Raw genomic sequence first — 26,635 nt, 5'->3', positions numbered from 1 at the left:
ATTCACTGTACAGGAAAAAGACCATACGTTTGTGGTGAATTCATTTTTGATAAGGGTTCCAAGAGAATTCATTGAGGAAAGAACAGTCTTTTCGAAAGATGCTGATGGGAAACTGGACATCCACATGCAAAAATAGCAAGTTGGACCCCTACTTCACATTATGCATAAAAAAAGAATTCAAACTGGATCAAAGACTTAAATGTAAGATGCCAAAAGTATACAACTCTTAGAAGAAAACACAGGTGTAAATCTTCACGGCCCCTGATCAGGCAATGTTTTTGAGAAATGACACCAAAAGCAAAAGCATAAAGAAGAAAATATAAATTAGACTTCATCAAAATTAAAAGCTTTTGTGCTGCAAAGGACACCCCCAAGAAAATGAAAAGCTATCCCACAGAATGGGGAAAAAATTTTCCAAACCTGATAAATACAAGTCTCTGATAAAAAACTTGTATTTAGAATAAAGAACTCTTATAGCTCAGTAATAAAAAGACAACCCAATTTTTTTTAATGGCCATAGGATCCAAATAGACATTTCTCCACAGAAGATATAAAAATGGTCAATAAGCAAATGAAAAATGTTCAATATTTTTAGCCATGAGAAATGTAAATCAGAACCCCAACGAGACATTACTTCACGCACCACTGTTAAAAAGACATAATAAGTGTCAGAAGGGACGTGGAGACTTTGGAATGCTCATACACTACTGGTGGGAACGTAAAATGGTGCAGCCACTTGGGGAAACTCTGCTAGTTCCTCATAAGGACTTACCGTATGACCCAGCAATTGCACTGTTAAGCACAGACCCAGAGAAATGAAAACATTTATCCCTCACAAAAATTTGTACACCAACGTTCATAACAGCGTAGCTGTTATTAAAAAAGAAAAAAATCACTGTGTAATCATACTGGGGAACTTGGAACTGGATTCTTTGTATGCTGGATTCAAGGCCTTAGCAGGCACAATTTTTACCAACTTAAATATTGATTAATTACCTATTAGCTCATTTGTGAAATCTTTCCCTTTCCTATCCTTTCTAGTTTTTGACCTTTTCCAAATAAGCCTGTATATAAGGCATCCAATCTCACTTGCCTAGCTTCTGTCAAGCATATCTCGTTCCATTTAATGTTGTTTGTCTCTATAGTAACCAACTCAGAAAGCTGCTATGCTTACGGTGGCTTTGTGCAAGCAGTGGTCTAGCCAAGAGATGTTTTAAAGATTTAAGTCCTCTACTTATCACCACATTTCTCCTGGGAAATGGAGAGAGCCTCTGATGAATGTGAGAGGTGGAGGGTTAGAAAGAAAAGGATGGAATGTACAACATGAAGGAAATGAAGGAAGATGGATTACATGTGGAGACTGAGTTCAAAAGGAAAACAAGTTTAGAAGGAGCTTCATTTAAAAGAGGACTGAAAACACATGGTAAACAACTAGATACAAGGAACAGAAAATATTAAGCATTTCCATTCGTATTCTTCTGGTCAGAATAATATTCACATCAACAAAGTGTCAACAACGAACATAATTATGGTGCCTCAGAAAGCTGACTGACCTCATTGACAGCTATCCAAAGGGTGTTTATCAGTATTGTCCAGCTATGGATAAGGGCTCAGACACAGTTTGTATCAACAAAATTCTAATCTAACGGTGGGTAACAATGAACACAAAACAGTGAACTGTTCTTAAAGAGGTGGAACAAAGAATAGGGGAGGGGGTGCACTCCATGTAACAAATACGGCACCCTAATAAAAAGTATCAGGGTGCATTCCAGGCTTCAACCCCACTACCTCCCAGTCATCCCTTCTGCAACAGGAGGTTTTACATCTGCAATACCTCCATGGAGAGACACCCACAGCTTTGCCTGGGCTGGGCCTCCTGTCAGTGCCAGTATATACCTGGGCCAACCTCATTCATGGAGCTTCGTTTCTCAAGAGTTCATTAATCAAGTCATTACGACAGTATCTGCTAGCCTGTGGGTTCTTCCAGGAAATGAGACCAATTGCTTTTTCTACATATAAAGTCCACTTTAAGTACTATCTGACACCGTAAAGAGAAAGTAGGGAAGCACTAGGGCAGCAATTAAAGGAACGGATTTCTGAGCACCAGTGTCCTCATTTGTTATATGGGGATAATACCTTACCCTCCTACCATACCAGGATGTCGCGAGGCTCAAAATGTATCTATCTATCTATCTATCTATCTATCTATCTATCTATCTATTACAAATACACACACAGCCTTTATTATGACACTATATCACCTTCTATTCTGTATCATACTTAGTTATCTTTCCTATTGAACCACAGGTCCTTGTAGATAATACCCATGTATGTTTTGTCTTTGACTATTCCACAGAGCCTAGGACAGTACTTTCACACAACAAATGCTCTCTCTATATACAATGAGTTATTATTAAGATCATTACTGTAGCTTTTATTCCTTCTAGAAATGGCTATAAACTCCAGCAAATCTTGACACTGTACTTTTAAATATAAAATTTTAGTTAAAACTATCATTAAATTTTGACATCCTATAACTAATAACAGGGAGCCCTTTAAGTTTAATTAAAGATATTACAACAATCCTTAAATAAAATTTTTGTAAAAAAGATTTGACTTGTAACAATGCAAGTGTTTCTTCAAAGAGAATTCAACAGTGATAATGTAATTAACCCAGATGGACTCTAGGATTTGAAGAAAGGCAAGACGTTAGTACTTTCATTCCTGTAACTTCTGCAGCAGGCAAGGACTGAGACTTGATTTCTTAGCTTTACTACATTTTAACTCAGTGTATTTTAACTTAATCCAATTTAAATCTAGTACATTTAAATTCACTCTTCCATCTTGCTTTGTGTGTGATTTCAATTTAACTTCTAGTTTAAGAATCTCAGAAGCCCTCTGTAGAGGAGCTTGGGATCACAGAAGCAAGCCGTGTCTTGTCTCTTCAGAATTTAAGCTGCATGCCCAGCAGTAGGTACTTCCTCTGAAGACCAGCTACAGCACACCACTCCACACCCTACTGGCATGGCTAAATGACCACCTCATTTTACACCACAGAAAGTACTTTATAACTGACCAATACTTGGATGAAATAAATTTAGGTTACAAGTAAGCCTAATTCTGAAGGGGAAAAAAAATTATAGCTGTATTAGTTTGCTAGGGGTACCATAACAAAATATCAGACTGGCGGCTTAAACAACAGAAATGCATTTTCTCAAAGTTCTGCAGGCTAGAAGTACAACCGTATTTCCCCGAAAATAAGACTGGGTCTTATATTAATTTTTGCTCCAAAAGATGCATTAGGGCGTATTTTCAGGGGACATCTTATTTTTTCATGTACAACAATCTACATTTATTCAAATACAGTCATGTCATCTTCTCCTGGAACATCGTCTTAACATACTAAATGCGGCCATCTGCCTGACGATGTTAACTGGGGCTTATTTTCGGGGAAACACGATCAAGGTATCAGCAGGGTTGGTTTCGTTTCAGGCCTAGCTCCTTGGCTTGCAAATGGCCGCCTTCCTGCTGTGTCCTCACATGGTCTTTCCTCTGCGCATGTGTACCCTTTATATGCTCAAATTTCCTCCGCGTAGAAGGGTACCATTTACAGACTGGATTAGGGCCCCTAAGGGACTAATTGTAATTTTACCTCTTTAAAGGCCCTATCACAAAATATAATCACATTTGAGGTACTGGGTGTTAATACTTCAAAATATGAATTTGGGAGGGGGATACAATTTGGCCTATAGCAATAGCTAACAAAGTTCATTTATTTGTGTCCTAGGCACTAATTTAGGCTTTGTTCATCTTAAGAGACAAAACAACCTTTTTCAGCCATCCTTCCCTCAAATAATCTGCACAGAAAGAAGCAATTTGGGGGTTACATTCCATGTAGCTCTCCAAACATCATGTGGGCCCCCATGGGTACTTAATACATGACAACATTCATAGTGACTTACCTGTTGCAAATATGGGTAGCTGTCTGAGAGTCACCAAAAAAATTGTTCAGAAAGATTTTATAGATTGCCTCTGAAAGCAGAATGATGCTTTTAAAATTTCACCCCCTACACCATGCCAGGTAATTTAGAAATATGCCAGGGCACATCTGGGAATCTCTTTGGTCTTTCCTGTATTGCCAATGGTGAGAAAACTATTGGACAGAGCACTCAAAAGTTCTCTAACGTTTTTTTTAAAAGATTTTATTGGGGGAAGGGGAACAGGACTTTATTGGGGAACAGTGTGTACTTCCAGGCCTTTTTCCCAAGTCAAGTTGTTGTCCTTTCAATCTTAGTTGTGGAGCGTGCTGTTTAGCTTCAAGTTGTTGTCCTTTCAGTCTTAGTTGTGGAGGGCGCAGCTCAGCTCCAGGTCCAGTTGCCGTTCCTAGTTGCAGGGGGCACAGCCCACCATCCCTTGCGGGAGTCGAAGCGGCAACCTTGTAGTTGAGAGGACACACTCCAACCAACTGAGCCATCCGGGAGCTCAGCAACAGCTCAGCTCAAGGTGCCGTGTTCAATCTTAGTTGCAGGGGGCACTGCCCACCATCTCTTGCGGGACTCGAGGAATCTAACTGGCAACCTTGTGGATGAGAGCCCACTGGCCAATATGGGAATCGAACCGGCAGCCTTTGGAGTTAGGAGCATGGAGCTCTAACTGCCTGAGCCACCAGGCCGGCCCCCAGTTCTTTAAAATGTTTGAAGAGCAGTAATAAAACAGTTAAGACAGGAGAGGCAATATAAGAGGACTGGGGCCAATTCCTGTGGCTTCCAGTCAACTATTAGGGAGGTTTTTCCCTCCACCTTCAATACTGTTGTATATGACATGTTAAAAGATTTTAAAGAAAACAACACATATCCTGTTAGATATTCTCAGTTCTTGATGTTGTATGTTCACCAAAAGCAAGTTTTATGGTAGATGTACCCTATTATGACACAACTATGGTCAGACTGCAAAATGTATTTTATTTTATCAAGTTTATGATGCCATTTTTATAAAGTGAATTATAATGTCTTTAAGGCCTGCAATAATCAGAAAACTACACACACCATTCTTAAGGGAGTCACGTTTTAATTTTGAAACAGTCATTTATCTTGTATATTTAGTGCGTCGTATAGCATACAGCAATTTACACTTTACCATAGCAAGTGTTAGGACCTGAATAAGAGTGAACACAGAATAGTTTATTAGTCATTGTAATCTGTGCCTATCACCACAGTATGACTCATACGCTAATGCACACAAACAACTGGGCTTGAGGAAACCATTTCTAGTAGGTCCTATTTGACTGCATTGACGATAAAATGACCCACACTCTAAATAGTTCTCCTAAATGTGGGAAAACCTGGTATTAGCTGTCTCATATTTACTTTCAAGAGACTATCAGATGACGAAGTCTCATCAAAAGCAACCTACTGAAGTATGAACAATGCCCAAACAATGACAACTCAAAATTCTGGGCACTATACTAAGAGAACACTCTTCCAGCATAGGTGATGCTTAAGAATTTTCTCTCTGAAATTAGCCAACTTAAGTGGTTTCAGTCACAACTCTTAAGGAAAAAACGATGGTTTATGAAAAGCAGGTAATAACACAAATTTTTACACCACTCTTACTTAGAGATTCAAACAGTTCAACCTCACAAATGTGTTAAAAGCTCTCCCTTTCTCCACAATGGTGGTCAAGCAGCATAAATGAATCGACATTGAATAAAGCAAAGGCTCCTAGAAGTTATGTGAAGTGCTACAAATTTTTATTTACTAACGGTTTAGGTCATATATTTTTTGAAAATTACGTATCTTTGGTATGCCTTTGTGTTCTCTACTCTCCTTTTCCCTTCTCAGATTGTATTTGTTGCTCTTTGGTCGCCCGATACTTCCATTTTCTCCTTTTATGCTCCTGTTACACCAAAAGGCAGCAACCACGAGTGTAACTGATCACTTCTCTAGTATAATCTTCTTCTTATTCTAGGACTTTCCAGATAGGAAAGGAAAACCCAGTTGCAGCCCAAATACTATCTATTCAGATTTTCCAAGCAAAGTGTGTGCGCAAAAGCGTCTCCTCGCCTTTCATTTTGTTTCCATTTAACTAATAGCGCTGTTGTGCCCAAACGCAGATATCGGCTAAGAGCTAGCTTTCCAAAATGGCTTTGCTCCTTTCGAGATGGCATTGGTCTACAAAACGCAATTTATTTCCACTGCAACCAACCCTTCTCTCTACCCGAAATATTACCCAATACACAGACAGCTGAACCTAGTGAAAACAACCGAATCACATCTGCTAAATTCAGCAGAGCCGGTATAACCGTTGGACTATTGTAAAGAGTGAAAAAACACACACAAAAAAAACCCGAGGGGCGGGCGGCACACAAGATCCCGTCCTCCCGCCGCCGTTGCAGCCGCGAGCACGCCTCCCCTTCATGACCACGCCCCTCGCCGCCACGGCCGTGGCCACGCCCCTCGCCAAACCCCGCCCCGCCGCGGCCACGCCCGACGTGAGGCGCGGGAGCCGCCGGGCCGGGGGCGGGGCCTGCACCCTCCCCCCACAGCCCCCCCCGCCGGCGGCGGCCTCCGCGCGGGCCTCCCAACCCATATTCCACTCACTTTGTTCTCCGCCTTTGTCCTAATCCACACCAGCAGGTGGAGCCGCAGTTAAAGTTTCCGAGTCCATTCAGGGAGCGGGAGCCCATCTTGCTCGCCGCCAAGGCCCTCGGTGGAGGAGGAGGGTCAGAGCTCGGGTGCAGCCAATCGCGAGCAACGCTGCTAGTTATCAGAGCAGAATGGGCTGTAGTTTAGTGAAATAGGAAAGCTGCAAAACACTGTGGAGTGTTCCCGTGTAAATAAAAAGAGGAAAAAAAAGTTTCTCAAGTCGCCGCTGCACTACGTCGGGCCGGCGCCGGGGCGGGGGTCTGCGCTCTCCCGAGCGGCCGCGCGCTGGACTTTATTGTGCCGCAACAAGCCCCCGTTCCCATTGTTTGTTTTTTTCAAAATATGGCAAAGGTTCAGGTGAACAATGTAGTGGTGCTGGATAACCCTTCTCCTTTCTACAACCCATTCCAGTTCGAGATCACCTTCGAGTGCATCGAGGACCTGTCTGAAGGTGAGTCGGGCGCCCGCCCGTCGCCGGGCTGTCAGTTGCGGGCTGCAGACGTTGAAAGTTTCCCGGGCCCGGCCTCGCGCGGGCGGCCGGTGCTCGGCGCCGGGCGGGCTGCGGGCTCCAGGCTTGGCTCTGCGGAGGGAAACTTGAAGTTGATGGACGACGGCGCCGAGGCGCGCGAGGCGTTGAGCCGCAGCCCGGGCGCCTACCGCGGCTCAACTTGCTAGGAACTTGTTCCAGCAGAGGTAGCCATGTTGTCAGCTTTGTCTGGTGGACCGGCGGCTCGCGAGACCCGCACTCCCGCCGGCGGAGCCGACCGGGGGTCGCGCCGGGCTGGCCCCGCGCCGCGAACGGCCTCCACGGTCCCCGCGGGAAGGCTGGGAAGGGGTAAGCATGTGTGTGGTCGCGCCGGCGAGTTAGCAGCGGAGCCATCTTACCCAGAGTAAAGAAGTGGGCCACCGACCCCGGCGTCACGACGCCTCCTCTCCGCGGGTGACGAACACGGCGCCCCGCCTGCCCACCTTCCTGCCCCCGAGTGGAAAGGCAAATCCATGTTTAGGGCTTACGCTGGAGTCGCCGCACTCTCTTGGGTGGCCATGCCCGGCCGCTTTGGGGAGGAGAGCGAGGCTGTCCTCGCGCTGATTTCTGGCTCCCTCGACCAACCAGCAGGGGAGGCGGGCGCAGGCTCGGCGCCGCGGGCCGGGCGCCGGCGCTCCCCGGGGGCCGTGGGTGCTCCCTGCCGGCGCCCGGGATGCCCGGGGAGCCCGGGATGCTCGCGCGCAGGCTCGCCTCGAACAACGTGGACTCCTTTCCTTTAATGACTGAAATCTCTGTCTTTCAGGAACAAAAATACTGTTAAGCTAGAAAGTTACATTTAACCCAAGAGTAGAAATAAGTAAAATACTTAAATAATTACCAGGACTTAATTACTGGCTTCTAAATCTGAAAGAACACTTTCTTCACGAACGTATTGAAATCTAATTAAAATAACTCCACATCCAAACATCCTGAACATAAAACACAAGTGGGCTAGGAGATAAAAAGTAAAGTCCTAATGGCAATGCAAACAATTTTACTATTTTTTCTAAGTATGTTTTAAGGTCTTAAAGAAGATAGTTTTAATATGTGCAGTAATAAATATTTAGAAAAGTAAAACTTGTCAAGGTCTAATCTTTACGATTTTATTAAAATAATTCAGTGCTTCATTTTGGAAATTTGACGGGGAAAACCTTTAACTTCAGTGGTAATTTTACAACTAAATAGAGGACATAACTTCTTTGAACTTAGAAATTTAGCAAAGTTCATTTAAAATTATTGTGCTAATCAAGTCATGTAAGGCACTTCACTATGAAAATTAGTTTTTAATCTATAAGATGTATTTTACGTAGGGTGTTAATTTTTTAAATTATAAAAATACGCGCTCATTGAAATAAACTTTTAAAAGTTGTACAGACACATACAAAGTAACAGTCCTCTACTCAGTGCCTTCCCCATCTCACTCCTGTATAAGTAACCATAATTAACACTTTAATCTGTGCTCCTCTATAAAGTTTAAATGCGCATATAAAGCACATAGCACATATACTGGGGTGCCAAAAAAATGTATACAATGACTCTGGTCAACGTTGCTCAAGCAGTAGTTCCAGTAATCAGAAGTGTCTGGATGCTGATGGTAACCACATTGAGCACCTCGTAATTGCAGAAGTCCAACGTGACTTGTGTTCACCTTTTGTTATGTGTATAGATTATTACAATTTGAGTAGTTTTTTTCCTTTCTTAAAATGCGGATACATTTTTTTTTGGCACCCTCTGTATATATACCTTGTAGTGCACATTTTGGAAGATGATTCGTTTGTTAAAATTCTATATAGGCCATTGATAATAAAAATTAAAGGGGATTTTTCTTGTTACTCTGAAACCATTTGGTTACTTTCCACTAGTATTACTATAAACATTTCAGCTACCAGGACCATTTTTTTATACCCAAGTCTGTAATTTTTCCATTTTATTGTCAATTGCATATAAAAGTGGGTAAATACAAGAGAAATTATTGATCAATCCATTCCAACACTACATTAGGAGGTCTTCAAATTTCAGGTATTTCTCAAGTGATGCTTTCCATTATAGGAGCCAATTCTGAAGGATGTTACAGGGCTTTGACATTGGATGGTTGAAACCTGCCATTCATGGAAGCAGAACTATGTTCCATTTTTACCTGGAATCAATTCATAACCCAGCTGAGTCACCTCAGAATTTTTACAATACGAATGTCAAGAAAACACTTATTTCCAATTGTATACTTCACTTCCCAGGGCACCTCGACTGGGCAATTATTTAGTATTTTTTTTAGAGTTTAAGCTGAGTCATATCAAAGCTGCAAAGGAATCTTTCAAAAAGGTGCCATGTTTGTGTACTCCACCTAGAGGCTGTGTGAATTAAGGAAATTGAGTTAGCAAAGGCTTCTTAGAGGTTCCATACTTTTACACTATTGCAATTCTTTTAAAAATCTGTTCTTGAAATGAAACTATAGAATATACAATGGTACCTCGGTTTTCGAACGTCTCCATTGACGAACATTTTGGTTTATGAATGCTGTAAACCCAGAAGTAAATGCTTCGGTTTTCGAACACGATTCAGAAGTCGAACATATCACACGGCTTCCGCTGAGTGCAAGATCCTGAGGCCTAGCTGTCAGCTGTTTTCGAACGTTTCAGAACTTGTGGATTACGTTAGAAAACCGAGGTACCATTATACTGACGAGAAATTTTCACTTCATGATTTTGTCTCAAGTCCCAAGCCAGAGGTTGGCCACCATTTTTCATAGTTTAACTTTTCAGTAGCCCCCAAATATGTTCACTTTGCTTTAAAAGATGCCCTGTTGGCTTTGCTTCAGAAATAGCCTTGCGGAGTATTTGCTCTTAAGATAATTTAGTTGTTTCTAATATAAGCCTATGTCACAGTGGGTAGGGCAGCAATCTGCAGATTGAACGGAGTCGTTTCTGTCAGTCAGGGGCGATAGAAGACCTTGGGTGTATTTGATCTGATGGTCGGTCACCAAGCCTCCTGGTACAACCTTTGATTGACTTTCCTGCTATCTTTGTTAGGGATTTCTGGTTCTCTGCTTCTTTATTGAATGGAGCCATTAAAAAAAAAAAGTTGATCAATGTCAATAATTAGGCTACCATCAGTTGAATACTTACAGCGTACCAGAATTGAGCACAGTGCTTCATACTTTCAAGCTTAAGGCTTCTTCTAATTCCCAAAGACTATATACTTAACACTAGACCACAGGTCTTCCCAAGTAGTGTAATTAGTTTAAAATTCCCTTGGTGACTTCCCCCACTCCCACTACAAATGGAGACACTTGCAGGCTGGGATTACCATGATCACATGAAACAATTAGTTAACTTTTTAAATAAATAAACTCCTTCAACTGATAACCTGTGTAAAGCATCTGACCCTATCCCTTCTCCCAATACAGGGGCAGTGGAATAAAAGCTAGGTTTAAAAGAAATTAAGAATAAAACAACTGATGCAAATTTATAAATACGTACTGGGTATTTTAAACTCAGTAGTTACAACAAGCATCCCATAAGCATAAAAATTAAGGTATAGGTGTTCCCTGAGTTAGTCTAGATTATCTCCTCATGGCCTCTGTGCTCACCCATGCCTCACCCTCCACCCCCCAAAATTAACTTCCTTTATTCCACTATTCATTTAAGAGCTAGAAAGGGAAGGATCTATCTTCTTAAATTTTTGCAAAGAGCCCAGGCTTTGGAGTAGCAGAGACATAGCTTGGATTCTGATTCTTTGATTTGCTAGCTGTGTGAATTTGGGTACTTAGCCTCTCAGAGCTTTCACTTTCTTACTTGCATTATAGGTACACTTAAATCCATATGGTAAAGCTGTTGAAGTTTAAACAACAGGTGTGAGGTGGCAAGACAATGCCCAGCACAGAGTAGGTATTTTATAAAAGGTTTATAAATCCTGACTATGTGCCTATGTCAGATCACAAAAGCCAACATATACCAATTAGGAGGCCAAGAGCACTGTATGTACTAGTGGTACAGCTGCATATGAAATGAACAAAATATTACCTCCATGTGGCAATACCTAGTCTTATCCTTACGTGGCTGCTTTAATAGCTTTAACACCCTTCTAAAAACAGTTCTGCCACTTGGATTTTGGGTTACCTACCTAACTTGTGGGCCACTAGTTTTGTAACCTACTTTCGATTGTTCCTCATTTCTCTGACCTCCTATTTGGACAGCCCCAAGGCTCACTCCCTCGGAATCCTACCTATTTTCAAGGCTTCACATGTAGACAATTTCCAGATCTACTCATTATCTCCACTTAGATATCTAGTAGACATCTCAAACTGAGCATGTCCAAAACTAACTCCTGATGGTTTCCTTCCCTTCCCCCCTGCAAAACAAAAGTGACTCTTGCTGCCTCTACAAGATTTACCCAGAATGTGACTGCTTCTCACTCCCATGGCTGCATAATTTCTTGCCTTAATGGTTGAAATATCCTGTTTTTTCCCTTGCCCTCTTACAGTCTGTACTGAACACAGCAGCCAAAACTATCCTTTTAAAATGAAAGTTGGATCTTGGTCACTCCTCCACTCAAAACCCTCCAATGGCTTCCCATGCCACTCAGTGTAAAAGCCAAAAGTCTTTATGATGGCCATCAAAACCTTGCATAATCTGACCATGCCACTCACCCCCAATCTCATGGTGGGTTATTTTCTCCTTGCTTGTTCTGCTCCTGCCCTTGCGGACTTGCTTTTTCTTGCCAAGCACACCCACCTCTGGGCCTTTTGTATGTGCTGTTCTTTCTGACTAGATATTCATTTTGCTTATTTCCTCTCTGTAATCTTCATCAACAAAGAGATGATCTAACGAGATGTCAGATGCTGGACCCTGCGTCTGGAAATGTGCTGGAAGCTGGAAATAAAATGGTCTAGTCTAGGACAGACCCATGACATAATAGGTCCTCATAAAATAACTACTGACTTAATAAATTAAGTATAAACCTAAAGGAGCCTTTAGTTCAATAAACGACAGTTTTTGAATACCTTATGAATAAGTAGTACCTATACTATTTTTGGTATCTATTTGGGGAACAAAAATATCTCCACAATTACACAAAAATGGCAACACATGGTGGCTCTAACTAGATTCTCCACAACTGACCCAGAAACACCCCTGTGGAAGTGCTGGTGTGGTCTCAGTGCAGAGAATCCAAGAGGCAGGACACATAGTGCTAAGCACCTTGAAAGGCCCAGGAGGTCTCAGATGATTTGAATTTGTAGTTTCTTCCTCCCCCTACTAAAGAGGAGGCTCCATCAAAAGAGCAGTCGTTTTACTCATCTTTGGGTTCTTCTCAAAAAGCACCTTGTAAAAGTTGCTCAATAAAATCTGAACTACATATAATGATTGAATTACACAGACTGTCTTGGGTTGCACTTTAGTGTGTCTTACTCCTCTTCATGCCAGTTCCCATTGTATATACTCTTCTATCAAGTGGTAAAAGGATCTTTGGTTTCCCCTCCCCAATTTAAAGAATGTATGACATGAAGGGACTGTGATCCTTTAATGACCCTTACTTGATGAGCCCCTTACTTCTGAGCCACAGGGAAGTTGGCTAATGATATTTTCACTCTGGAGCTCTTTGATGATTTGGATCTGTGCAACACAGTATGGGGCAGTCCTTCCAAAGTGTGTTTAGTACATTAAAATATGACATGAAGAAGTGGGGGAGGGATTCCATAGCCAAACAAATTTGGAAAATGCTGGATTAACGTTATTGGTCTTTATCAGAACACTTTGCTAGTGTGCTTTATGAATCCTTATGACAAGGTTGAAGCATTTCCCAAGTTTTGAGGGTAGAGGGTGGGGTGTGTGTGTGTGTGTGTGTGTGTGTCCCCCTGCCCAGGGACCAGTGTTTCACAAAAGAGCACTTTGAGAAACTGGTACAAAAATGTTAAGAATTTCATAAGGTGCATTTCAGTGCCTTTCTGGATTTTCTGCTACGAGAACCAATTTTAGCAGCAGTAAATGGCTAAGTGGTCATTAAAAGGGTCTTTGATGTCATCTCGTAGTGTAATTACTGAATATGAAATAATGTTCTGGTTTTTAACCCTAGACTTGGAATGGAAAATTATCTATGTGGGATCTGCAGAAAGTGAAGAATACGATCAAGTTTTAGACTCTGTTTTAGTGGGCCCTGTTCCTGCAGGAAGGCATATGTTTGTATTTCAGGTAAGATTATTCTTGGTAAAAATGTATGCCAAATATGTTTATAAACAGACTCTAGCCTGTGGTCCTTATCCCTTTCCTTTTGGGTTAAATCACTCTGCTTCTGTTGCATTTACTTTTGATCTGCTTCCATCACGTTTTAGGAAGTCTCTGTGCCATAAAGGAACCCCACTTCTCGATTATGGTTGCAGAAAGATGTTAATGTTATGTCTACTTCAGGGTTTGCACAGCACACAGTAAACCTTATACTGTGTCATGGCACACGTGCTGGTTAAATTTAGGCTCTTCCTGTGAATAGTCCCTTAGTATCAGACTTTCAGGCGGTGGCTGTTCAAACGGATTCAAAATACATACTGACTGGTATAGTTAGTAATATGCATCTTCACTTTCTGGTTTCAGTCACCAGGAGTGACGATGGTAAAACGAACAACTTTATTTCAGCGTAATGAGCTAGGTTAACAGGGATCTTAGTAGGTCGAGATCTACTGTGTGATCTTGGGTCACAGTAGTAAACTGACGTCCAAGTTTACTAAAGCATCTAATAGACACATTTTATAGAGGATTACTGTTGCAAGTCTACTACTTTGTTACTTGGTGGGGAAATTCTACTAATACAAATTACGATCTCAGACACCACAGCCAGCATTTGGGGCTATGCCAAGACTTCAGACATTGTCTTCTGTATTCAAGTGTTACTTTTTAAAATCAATGTTAAATTGTTATATAAAACTATTCAGTGGATTTCCAATTATCCATGCTTATTAGAGGGAGGTATTTATAATAGTCCAAAGAGTAACTAGCTACAGGTTTTTAAAAACTATTACTAATTTTGTTACAAGTACTTCTATACAAGAGTCCCATCAGTTAAGTAGGTCCCACTGAAGACACTTCATCCAGAGAGAAAATTAACTCTTCCTATCCCTGACTGCCTACTTTCTCACTTCACAGATGGAACAAATTTAAATGAATACTGTTGGTCAGATAATCCCATTACCGTCAGACATGGGCCAAGAATTACTTAACCTTATGGTACCTTTAGAGCTGCTACCTTTCCCTCCCCTCTCCTCAATGGAGAATTCAGAATCTTGGTCTCCTGGCCATAGTGCTTTTTATTAAAAAGTGACAGATAATTTACTGTATCTAAACAAATGGTTTAAAAAGCTCAAATATATTAATATATTAACTAAAAGGCTCAAATATATTAATTAAAGGTTCTGTTACCCTGAGTTGGGTGAGTGCGAAACCTTGGTGAAAGACATGGGGACCAGAGAAAGAGTGTGTGGGGAAGTAGTGCAGTTACAGACCTGGTTCACATCCTGCTTCACTGCTCCTTAAGGCACGTTTGACTTTAGATAGGCTCCCTAACCTCCCTTAGTCACTTCAGTCATCTATAAAATGTGGATAATGCCCTACCTCATAAGAACATTCTGAGTATTAAATGAGGAATAAGCAAGTACAATGACTGAGAAATATTTCTATAATTAGAACTAAACTTTTATTATTCTCTTAGCTTCTTGAAATTGTTATATAAAGAAGCAGTATTTCCTTTGACCAACAAGCCGAGAGAATGCTTACTTCACCAATGATAATTCATGACACACTAAGAAACTTAGTTTAACATGGAGTGATACACCTTTTTATGCTACTATAAAATCTTACAGATAAATCCCTTGTTTTTTAAACAAAACCCTTAAAAATCTTTCCTGTGTGTTTATGTTGTTAAAAACACTGTAAACCAAAAGCTTAGCAGTGTTGTAGAAAAAAAGAATTATTCAAAAATATTTGCTTCTAGTGATTTTCCAGTGGTTTTATCTTGGTATCAGGGCACATGTTGCCAAAAAGCAGAGAGGAAGCACATGCAATTTACATAGGTTCAGTCTATGTGTTTCACAAAATGTACCATTATCAGCAGGAAGGGATTAAATAGTTTTTGTTTTGTGCTTTTAACTGCCACAGTATTCTCCTGGTTTGCCATGATTTTGCCTCTCAGAACATGCCTTTCTCATGAGCGTATCAAAGGATAGCAGCAGATGTCCAGACATCTATCTGGTGCTACTGGTTGGAATCAAACACCTTTGTGTATCACTTCTCCAATCTCAATGATCAGAGAGGCTACAGGTTTTTCTACTTGAACTTGCTTAAGCTGAATCCTTTGCCAAACAAACTTGCAAACAGAAACATGCCTAGAACCAATGTGCTGAGGGGATGGGAATCAACATGGGGGTCAGTTCACTAGCAGTACTGAACTGCCTCTATTTCCCATCTCTACCCACTTCCAGCTACATTAGAATCCCTGCAAGTAACCTAACCCCTCTGGGGATGGGTGTGCAGGCTCTCTAATGCAAACAACATATTCTCAGGACACACACTGGCGCCATTCTGGTATCTCTTCAAAAAGATCATAAATATCTCCAGGGAAGGAATTGAGTTATGCATGAATTTCAAAATACTATATTTATATATATTGTGTGCCCAGAGCTGTGCCAGACATGAGATTATAAAGAGGAACTGGATGGGACTCCTGCCCAAGATTAAGCTTATAATCACAGGCAAGACTGAAGGACAGATTGTTAAGACATCCATTAGTAGAGGATCCGTGTCAAGTAATGAGCGCATAAAGAAGGCTGCCATTAACGCTACCTGCTGAATTAGAAAGGGCTTCACTAAGGATATATTTGATGCAAACGTCAAAGGATGAATCTTTCAGTATGTTAGGAAAGACCTTTCGGGCCAAGGGAACAGTGGCATGAAAGATTATCACTCCATTTTAAAGAACCTGTGTATGTTATTCTAGAATAAGAGTGTAGAGTTAAAGGGAATATGAATGGAGGTGTTGGTTGGAGACAAATCGTGAAGGGCCTTATAAACAAAGTTAAAGAACTGAGATTTTTATCTCTTAGAAATGGGAGTGGTGATCAGAGATTTTAAAACCTGGTGAAGGAATAGGACTAGATCTGTGCTTAGGTAGCTAATGCTGGCAGCAGTGCAAATAATAGGCTAATTTAGTCTGAAAATTATGACTGGAAAAGGTTAGAATCAATAAGAGGATTGATTTAATTTTTTACTGTATTTTATGAAAGGTTTTATAATTGAATATCGCATAATCCCTCATCAATGACAACATGCTGTAGCCAGATTTATTTTACTCTAGAAGTTGTGGTGCTTTCAAGTACCCAGGGTCCTTAAGTATACTGTGAAGAAACATGAGAACTATATTTTCTGGCTGTAAGTAAGTCTCAAAAAGGAGCATTTGCTTTCCCCAGTATGATTTTCAAATCTTTGTTGTTGCTGTTCCCTCAATTGATGGTGCACAGGGTAACCAAAACTCCAATCTTCCTTGCAGTTGATAGCCTTTTATGATGTGTGTTTCTTTTCTTTTTAAATTATTCTAGGCTGATGCACCTAACCCAGGACTCATTCCAGACGCAGATGCAGTAGGTGTCACAGTTGTGCTAATTACATGCACCTATCGCGGTCAAGAATTTATTAGAGTTGGCTATTATGTAAATAATGAATACACCGAGACAGAATTAAGGGAAAATCCGCCAGTAAAACCAGACTTTTCTAAGGTAATGTTCTGACTATTCCTTTTTCATTACTTTTACTATACAGTTTCAAAACACTTGCCATTTCATAGTAAACCATGAAAACAGCTTTGAGACAAAGTAAATTTGAAATGGTCCCTGTGCCAACTGGGCAAACTAATCATTGTTCCATCAGCATGGATGACCTCAAACCCTCTGTCCAGATGAATCATCGGTAATTAATATTGGTCAGGCACCTTCAGAGTCTCTCATGGGTTAGGAAATTGAAAGTGCCTCCTGTAAGAAACAGACTTTTATTTATGGCTTTCTGTATGGCATTTCCCATACATCATGATTCTGTTCGTTTCAACCTTTAGGACATTTAGATTTATGTTTGTTGTACTGATTATTCAATAATATTTTTGTCTGTAACTCCCCAAAATTGTGGGGGTAAATTTTGTTTGTTTTTCACATGAACATTGTTTACTCAGAACACTTACATGCATATTTTATCTGTTGTTCTTAGACGTTAAACTGAACGTCTTAAATAGTTCTGGTGATGGAAAACAGTTTAGCTTCTGAGTGAGAAGCTAAAATCTGTAGACTCAAAAATACTTAGTACTTTATGATTTCCCATTGGAAACTATAAGTTTAGTAACTGGTGATTTTTGAGATTGAACACATTACCTGCCAGATCATGTAAGAAAAATTACATGGGAGTAAAATGGAATGCATTCCTAAAATAAGGCTAGAATGTCTTTATCCTGGTGTAGGACCTTCCATTGATCCAATTAATTAGTTACCTGTATGGCATCTTGAATAGCAAAAAGAAATTAGAATACTGTTTTTAAGAATGAGCCATAAAAATTAAAAGCTAGAAACCCACTAATAATGAGAAATTGTATGTGGGAAATTTTCCTTAAATATTACTGAAGAGATAACACATCAACCTAAAGAGCGTATTAGTTTGTTAAATAAAGCATCCTTACATAGAAGTATTCACCATAAGAAAGAAGAGATTCCCTTTTATGAAACATAAGTATTGAAGAGGTAGATATTTTGTTAGATAGTAAAAAATCTGGATGAATTCCCTCAGATTTTCCATATCTTATTTCCATTAGGCTACAGTAATTTCTTTGCTACAGCCCTACTCCTAGTTTATTACTTATGTTTAAGGTGCTTTGTTTGACTTATTATTACCTTTGTATGTATATGAGCTTAGCTCTTTAGGAGGACTAATATAAAGAACCATTCTATTAAGCTCCTATTTGTAGATGGTGATCTTCCTTCGTATTTATACCATTTATATATGTGTCTCTTCCTCTAGCTTCAAAGGAACATTCTGGCATCTAATCCCAGAGTCACAAGATTTCACATTAATTGGGAAGATAACACAGAAAAACTGGAAGATGCAGAGAGCAGTAATCCAAATCTACAATCACTTCTTTCAACAGATGCATTACCTTCAGCATCAAAGGGATGGTCTACGTCAGAAAACTCACTAAATGTCATGTTAGAATCCCACATGGACTGCATGTGACCACCTGCCATCCCTCTAGTACAAATTAAGCTATAAAAACACACAGAACTATTTCCCTGAAATTCCATTAAGTCATAGTCAAGACACAATGTGAAGAATTTGTTTTAAAAACATCCTGTAGAAAGTTTATAAGAAAACCAGTATTTGAGCAAATTGTGGAATATAAATACAACTATTTTTAAGTAACTTTTTTCTCTAATGTGTTATTTTATTTGTTCTGAAACTAATCTGATTAAAACATATATATTATATTCTTCTCCTCTGATACGTAATTAAAGCACTTAAAAAGAAATATGAATCATTAGACCAGGTTGTAAAGATGTCTTAGCCTCTTGGACAGTAATGTTTAGACCACTGTTTTACTGGCCTTCAAAAGAACAAAGTTCACCTCAACTAAAATATTTCTTCCTGTAATAACATATAGTTTGGTTTAATTTAAGGGGTGAATTTACAGTCTTTTTTGGCATGTCCTTAAATAAGGGATTTGAAGTCAACTAGATGCTACCAAGAACTTTAGGATCTGATTTTCCAGGCCATCTTGAAGCTTCCTATGGCTACTACTCGAGTTCACATAATGTTAAATAGTATTCAGTTTGGTTTCTAAGATAATAACAAATGTGGTTAATTGTTTATAAAGTCTTCTGGCTATGGTTTTTGTTTTTTTGTAACAGTTTAGGACATCAGAACACTCCTTGAGTCATGCATCATTATTACCCAGTGAACGCAACACGTCAAGAGCAGATACAGACTCCGAGTTTAAGAATAGACTATAGTAAATTAGATTTATAAAAATACCATAAACTTAACTCTTTAAAACTGTTTTCATAGATCATTTGTTAGCAGCATTTATATAAAAACAGTAGATTTGGGGAGGTATACATAGCTTTATCATAATAAGTCACTATTTTGGAAACATTTTCGCACATGTAGTACTCTTCTCCATATTCCCTGACACTCATGCAGAATACAATTAGGCATATTTGTGATGAACATATTCTAAGCTTTTCCAGATAATTCTTTTTAAAGTAATCTTGGAAAGGAATTCATTTAATGGGCCAAAAGGTTCTTTGATGAGAGCTAGGTCCTTCCTCAGAAAGTTTCTTATGCTCCATTAAATTAAGTGTAGAATATTCTCATTACTCTTGCTGCTAAGCAAGACATCAGCCATATGATGCAGAGTTATGCAGTGCCTTCATATCTAAAACTTTTATACTGCACTTTTTAAAGCTTTTATTTTGAGGAAGGGAAAAGGGCATTTGTCTGAATATGGAATATAAGTTGTACATATTTCCTGTCATTCTAAAAAAGTGAATTTGTGATACAAAATTTTGCTAAATGTTAAACTTTGAAATTTAATATACCAGATTATTAAAATACTGTCCACTAACTAGTTCATAGACTTTAAAAGTAAAATACATCCTACTGTTAAAATTATATGAAGAAAATTTCATTTTTGTCTAACTGCAATTAAAAGAAAATGTTAAAATATTAAAATGAAAATAAAAGTAATACTTTCCAACAAAGAGCTCAGTGATTAATATAACAAGAACTAGTATGTGCTTGTTATAAATAAAACATATATAAGTCAAATTACCAATAATGCAATTCACTGCTGAGTTTTTATTCTAATTATAATATTGGTTTGTATTGACATCCAGGGGTTAGGTTTTTACATTAATTTGTAAACTGACAGCCAATTTTCACAGGCGTTTGATACTTAAAAACATTAAAAATTGTTATGGTTCTATAAGACAATCTTTAAAAATAAAAATAGATTTAGAATTCAAACATTAGGAACTGAGAAACTATAGTCTCCCCCCACCACCCCCATTTAGCCTCATTTAAGACTATCTGAATTATAGCTAGAAGATAGAACTGTTTTTCCCCTTTTTGATCATAGTAGATAGCTGTGTCCTGAGAAGATAAACTTGCAAATTATACCACAGAAGAGATAGGTGAGTAGGTTGGAGGGAAGCAGGATACCATTTGAGCCGAGGAAACATTCAGAAGTCTGAGGAATGGGCATGCATTTGCTCATTTATTACCTTAATAACCTTAGGCATCCACGTGTCTTACCCTCTGGTTTTAAGATTTGGGGTTTCTAGCTTTACTAAGACAGTCTATGGCAGCAGTTTTCAAAACTTGAATCAATGGTTGAAAAAAAAGTATGACCCCATAACAAGTATGCATTTATATTAACAACTTTCAAGAACATGCACCCTTACAGTTACCTTTACAGTGTGCAATGTATTCTGGTGTCTTACTGGATTTCATTTTGAAAGTGCTGGTTTTGACTCACAGAATTGACTTTTAGGACTCTAATGGGTTGTGATACATGGTTTGAAGAAAGGCTAGTCTAGCCCTTTTGGTAGATAAGTAGCAACAACTTTTCTATAGTCCTAAAATTTATATTCCCTCTAGCTGTCTTTTCCCCTCCTGTTTGGATTACGATCTTGGCATTAAAAAAGGGAAAAAGTGCTAATACAGTGAATCAATAGCCATTCACTGTAAAACTGTCCAACTATTCTGATATTACTAGCTCACAGATAGCTAGACTCATTTCTTGGCACTCCACATAATTAATTTAGGAAACATTCCACATAATTACTTGGGAAACAACTTTATTGTTTGTTGCTGGTATCATTTTATACAGAGCTCTAGAACACTGGGACATAAGAATTTAAAAATGCATATGAAGTGTTCTTTATGTTCTTGCCTACTTCCCTTCCAGTATACTGAAGCTCATCCACTCCTCTCAATTCACAAATCCTTTCTTGTCAATTCTTAATGTACTATTCAATTATAGACCAAAACCTGAGGGCTCCTTAGAATGGGGCTCTCATTCTGTAGCACCATTAATGGAGCATTTGCTGCTTTGTAAGTATAAAATACAAGCTTCTCATAAGAAATCTGAGCATATAGGCCCTAGGCATTAGGCTCCCCTAACAAGTAGCAAATAACATTTGCAAAATGTGTGAAACCAATGGCCTATTAAAGAACAAAAGGAGAAATATTTCCCCAATCAAAATGGTGTAAAAATACAATAAAATTGCATCAAAACATTTTTTAAAAATTTTTTCCTAAGTCACTTTATAATCGAATTTTGACATTCTATCTGCAAAGGCTTTTAAATGTACTTGTGGAAGAATCATCACAATGTATGAAAATAAAGCTCCACACTGTAGTGATGAAAACAGTTTCCATATACTAAAACATATTCTACCCAAAAATTTCCCATAGGAGCTACTGTTCCTGGTGAGATGTGAGCATGAAAATGCTTTAAGCTCAACGCCATCTACCTACTTTTGTAAAGTGAGATTTTTTTTTCTCTTACTTCATTCATTTCAGTGTTGTTTGCTGGGTCTTCATAAAATGCCAGGTGACACATACTTTTTCCTGCACAAGCATGGGTAATCACTTAGAGAATGAGAAAATCAAATAGGATCATTCAAAGCTAAGATGCAATAAGATACATGGGGTAAGTTTTTGGAAAATAACTAAGTGATGGTGGAGGTTCTAAAATATTTTCTTAGAGCTACGAAAGAAATGCAACGTATTTCCTTCCATTTTTGACAGTGACTTGAAAGTTAGCTTAAAATTTTTCCAATTATAAGTGCTTTTCATAAGAAAAAAAACCATTGTGTTAGCTTCTGCAGTAGCATTAAATAAATTAAAATTGTCATGTAAAATACCTGCACTAGTAGATCCAATTCCTGTGGTGAGCACAGATCTCTGTGTAATCTTTGCTGCATATTTGAGGAATTGCGATTTCCCTGTGCCAGGATCTCCAACCAATAAAAGATGAGATTCACCTAGAAAAAAGTAAATAATGGAAAGTTTTAAATCTCTATGAAAAGGCCCATGAACAAGTATAATTAATCAAAAAGAAAATGGTCCACTTGGAATGCCAATACAATTTATATTTTATATATTACTTTTACTTAAGGTCATTTGAAGAAAGATTTAAAAGTTAAGTGTCATCATAAATAACAACCTTTAATTTCTGAGTGGGACATTTAACATCTAAATTATTTTAATAGTTTCCGTGCTATTTCCAGATGTTAGGCCTATGTTTAATGTTTTTATAGAAAATTTGGCTTATAAAGTTTTTGACTTTTTTAAATCCATTTTTAAATACCAAACTACTGTGATTAAGTCTTCATACAGGCCATATAAGTATTTTGTTCTATTTTTATTTAAGCACTTTAAAAAAAAATGTTTGGGACTTTGTAAGTGCTTTATAAATATCACCTCACTTATGATTCCAACAGTTAAGTGAAAACCTTTTAATTTTATGAAAATTTTAGTTTAATGAAATATCTTAGAGTACTCTTATTTTTCAAATGTAACACAAATGAACAATAAGAATATACTGTGCTATGTATTATTTTACTGATCAAACAAGTTTCTTTAGTAATATTTGAGAATTTTCTAAATGTATTATTAGGACACTCTTTTACATTTGGCAGAGTGCCTTCCAAACTAGGTAATGAAAACATAGAATACACATACACCTTATTATACTTCCCATTCCATACTGTATTGTATGGTTTTAGAGTACCTACAAACAGCCTAATTGACAATAATGTCCTTGTACTCTTATGGTTTAGTCTACTTTATGCCAGATTCAGGTCAGTTAAGTGTGTTAGCCGCAAAAGAGCTTTCTGCCTTTTGGACATAATTACATACTTAGAGTAATCTTTGCTTGAATGCGTGACCTACAGCAGTACATGGCAGACGGCACATTTGCTACCCACCAGAAGGGGAATCGGCAGGAAGATGACAGACAGCAGCAGTCAGAGAAACACTGACAGTCACAGATGGAGAGACACTGACGTGGAGACATTAAAAAGCACTATTTCTGCTATCTTCCTCTTGAAGAGAGACTGGGGATGCAATGAAAAACAGTAATAGACATGTAAAGATTTTATTTTGTGGCACCCTTAGTGGTGGAAGCAAAATTCATTAAAACTCATTAAAAAACTTAGGATTTCTTTGGAATTCTAGAAAGCAGCTCCTGATATGCAGATGTTGGGTTAAGTATTAGATAGTCAGACAACTGTCAGCTTTAAAAGATTACATTTGGAAAATAAAGCTCAACAAGCAATTTTTATTCAGGAAAGAAAAGTTCTAGCGTCTCTCCTTATATGTATTACTACTTCTCAAAATTTTAAATAGATACTAACCTCTGACTCGTGTTCCTGTAGCATCAATCCTTTGAATCCCACCAGCCAGCACCATGGCCACAGCAAGCTTTACTAGATACATCCCGAAAACTTGAGGGCATAAGCTGGCCAATATTTCATTTCTTCCTAGCAAAGGCAGAAAGATCTGAAGTTACCAACAATTTTCAAGAAATCGTAACTGAAATTTCTCTTCTAGTCCTATTTTCCTATAAACACACTCTACCATCAAAAATGATCAAGACCATTTCCAAATGACTGAAAGGAGTGAATAATTTAGTTCTGGTCCTAAAAGTCCTTTTCTTACTAATGCTATGAGATGAAAAGTCTGTGTTTTATTCCTGGGTGCTTCGTGCTTACATTTCTATAAATTTATAGTATACTTCAGAAGGGACAGAAAAGAATTTCCTTTTCGGCCTCCTCAGTCCAACATTATCTCTTAAACATACCAACAGCTGTACTGTCTATGCAGTAATTTCAGTAAAATTACTCCACTGCCTAAATAAAAGGAAGGTGCTCGATCTCAGAAACAATGAATCAGATTGTAGGAGCCAGTAATCTTTAAATAAATACAACAGGTACTCGGAGCTCATGAGCTTCTCCAGAGGTGTAAGAGAAGTAAAACCAATCCATCCTTGTAAGTTAATTCAGCATTTGCTTTAACCAATTTGGTAAATTGTTTTAGTCAGAATTAAGTTACTAGGGTATTAATTAAGAAGATCATTATACACTTCAACTCTAGCAATCCAAGCTGGAGGTCTTGGATTCTTCTGATCATGTGCATTAATTATGAGAATACCAGTGTTTTAGGTTCTGTTTTCAAAAATGTCAAAGCACCAAATCTGAGAGTCTGTCTGCCCCATCCATGAATAAAGTAGGTATTTCATTCGGTCACTGGCCTAATCAACCAATAGAGGAACCTATGAGATTCTAACAAGCCGTTCCTGGGCCTGTTTTAACTTCCATGGAATTCACCTCTGTGATGGTACTGTGTCCACATTCATGTTACCAGAAGTTAATGTCCACAAGGTGGCAACTAATTTGTATGTTTCAGGACTTTTATACTTAACTCTGAGTTTGTAATCTTGTTTCAGTGACAGCTGTTTTGAGGAGGAAAATAATCATACTAGTACTCCTTTAGCTGATGATTCCAGTTCCAGACATTTTCCTGCCAAACCATCAAGGGAAAGGAAAAGGCCTTTCTCCACAATTTATGGTCCAACACACAAAGGCTACTTTTTGTAATGAATCAAAATTAACTCAGTAGCAACTAAGCTATGGGATGGCAAAAATGGTGAAGGAAGAAAATATTTTAGTAAAAAGAGGACCAAAAAGAATTAGCAAATCCTGGACGTTCATTAACTGCTGGTGGGAATCCCTTCCTTTATTGAGGTAGACCAGCCCAGAAGCAAAAACAGGAAGAAAGTCCTGGAATCTAAGCAGATGAGAAGACCTGACAGAGGTAGGTAAATTCTAAGCAGAAACTAGAGACTACACATACAAAGAAAGACAAAATAGTCCCAACAAGCAGGCTTAAGTGTAGGCAAACTAACCTGGGCGACATCTAAGCCACAAACTAAACCAAAGTGCCAGCTCTGTTGAGGAAAGACGGATTCAGAGACCAGAGCTCAATGTGCCAACAGGAAGTATATCCCAGTGGTAAACAGCACAGGCTTTGCTGTCAGATGCCTGGATTCAAATCTCAGTGTTATTACTTACTAGCTGTCTGACCTTGGGCAAGATTCTTAACATCTCTGCCTCCATTTCCTCATCTGTAAAATGGAGGTAATAATGGTATCACACAGAAGTGCTGAGGGTCAAAGGAGTTAATAAGTGTACAGCACAAAGGAAAAAATAATACCTGGCACACAGTAGGACCTATTTAATGGTTAACTATTAATTTACCCGTATTACTTTTGCTTATTTCTGATCTTAAGATGTCCTTACACTGTAGTCAACGCAATATATATACTATGAGGACCAGAGAAAAGCAAAGGGGAAGAGCCGTTCCCCTAATTTGTTGTTTAGTTGAAAAACTCGATTCCTTGGATTTTGTGGCAATAGAAGCTCCCATGGCTACATCATGGAAGGAAATGTGTTAGAGTGGATACTTCCCCCCTCTCTACCTCCCTCCCAAACTTCTGGTTCTAGACCATGTTTATAATGTGGCTTTGGCCTTGTAATCCACTATCGTGGCATAGCCTTCAGTTACCCCGATGAAGAGAACTTCTTAGATCTAAGATAACTGAGTCACCCCAGGGTGGGCTGATGGCCCAACGGACCCCAAAGTCTACATCTGGGTTTCTACCCAGCATCTAAGCACCAGGGCATGGTGTCCCTGATGTCACTGCAGAGCAGAATAAAGCCTTTGGCTCCTCCTAGTCAGTACCCACAGTATCAGGTCTTCATGAAGCAGGTCACCTCCTGCTTCATGCAAGAGCTGAGCAGTGAAGTAATATCTGGCTTCACACTAGCAAAATGAAGAGACCCTCTGGATACAGCTCCTCACCCTCACCTACCCTATCCCACCCCCAACAAACACACATATGCTTTGAAGAGGTGAAATTACTGTGCTGTTACTGGGTACTTGGGAAACTAACAAAGCATGACAAAAGACCAAAACTAAGAATCTTTTCACGCTAAAAAAGAAAAATGTTGCTTAGTTTTCTCCGTCTTCCTACATTTAACATTTCTCACAAAGTTACAATATTTACGAGGTCTGACAATTAAGTTCGTGAACTTGTTGTAATGATGTTGCTAACCTTTTTTGGTATCAGAGGGATTATTCATGATGACTTTGTACCAACTGGACAGTTAACCAAGTTTACTATTTGGAAGTGCTGAAAAGGCTGCGTGAAAAAGTTAAATGACCTGAACTTTTCACCAACAATTCATGGCTCTTGCATCACGACAATGCACCAGCTCACATGGCACTGTCTGTGAGGGAATTTTTAGCCAATAAACAAATAACTGTATTGGAACACCCTTTCCACTCACCTGATCTGGCCCCCCATGACTTCTTTCTTTATCCAAAGA

At 38.9% G+C, this 26,635-nt stretch overlaps 2 protein-coding genes across 6 annotated transcripts in view; one reads left to right on the top strand and one right to left on the bottom strand.

Moving 5' to 3' along the window:
- Nucleotides 1-26,635, bottom strand: part of MCM9 (minichromosome maintenance 9 homologous recombination repair factor) — an 86,866-nt gene that overhangs the window by 47,117 nt on the left and 13,114 nt on the right. For all 4 annotated transcript variants that reach the window (XM_074333491.2, XM_074333493.2, XM_074333492.2 and 1 more), the window contains 2 exons: nt 23,603-23,728; nt 22,109-22,228 (listed from right to left, as the gene is read on the bottom strand). In XM_074333491.2, the coding sequence (XP_074189592.1) occupies nt 22,109-22,228; nt 23,603-23,728 (246 nt within the window). The remainder of the gene's footprint in view (nt 1-22,108; nt 22,229-23,602; nt 23,729-26,635) is intronic.
- On the top strand, nt 6,588-18,667 carry ASF1A (anti-silencing function 1A histone chaperone). Of its 2 annotated transcripts, none has more exons than XM_019740959.3 (4): nt 6,588-7,095; nt 13,240-13,355; nt 16,745-16,921; nt 18,204-18,667. In XM_019740959.3, the coding sequence occupies exons 1-4, from the start codon at nt 6,987-6,989 to the stop codon at nt 18,414-18,416; spliced, it is 615 nt and encodes a 204-aa protein (XP_019596518.1). In that variant the 5' UTR covers nt 6,588-6,986; the 3' UTR covers nt 18,417-18,667. The 2 variants fall into 2 exon arrangements, with proteins under 2 accessions (XP_019596518.1, XP_074189602.1); XM_074333501.2 differs by lacking the exon at nt 6,588-7,095 and adding an exon at nt 7,149-7,479.

This window comes from Rhinolophus sinicus, chromosome 2 (assembly GCF_057876585.1).
Source record: "Rhinolophus sinicus isolate RSI-liver-muscle chromosome 2, RSI-T2T, whole genome shotgun sequence".
NCBI classification, from domain to species: Eukaryota; Metazoa; Chordata; class Mammalia; order Chiroptera; family Rhinolophidae; genus Rhinolophus; species Rhinolophus sinicus.
This window is presented reverse-complemented; position numbering and strand designations above follow the sequence as displayed.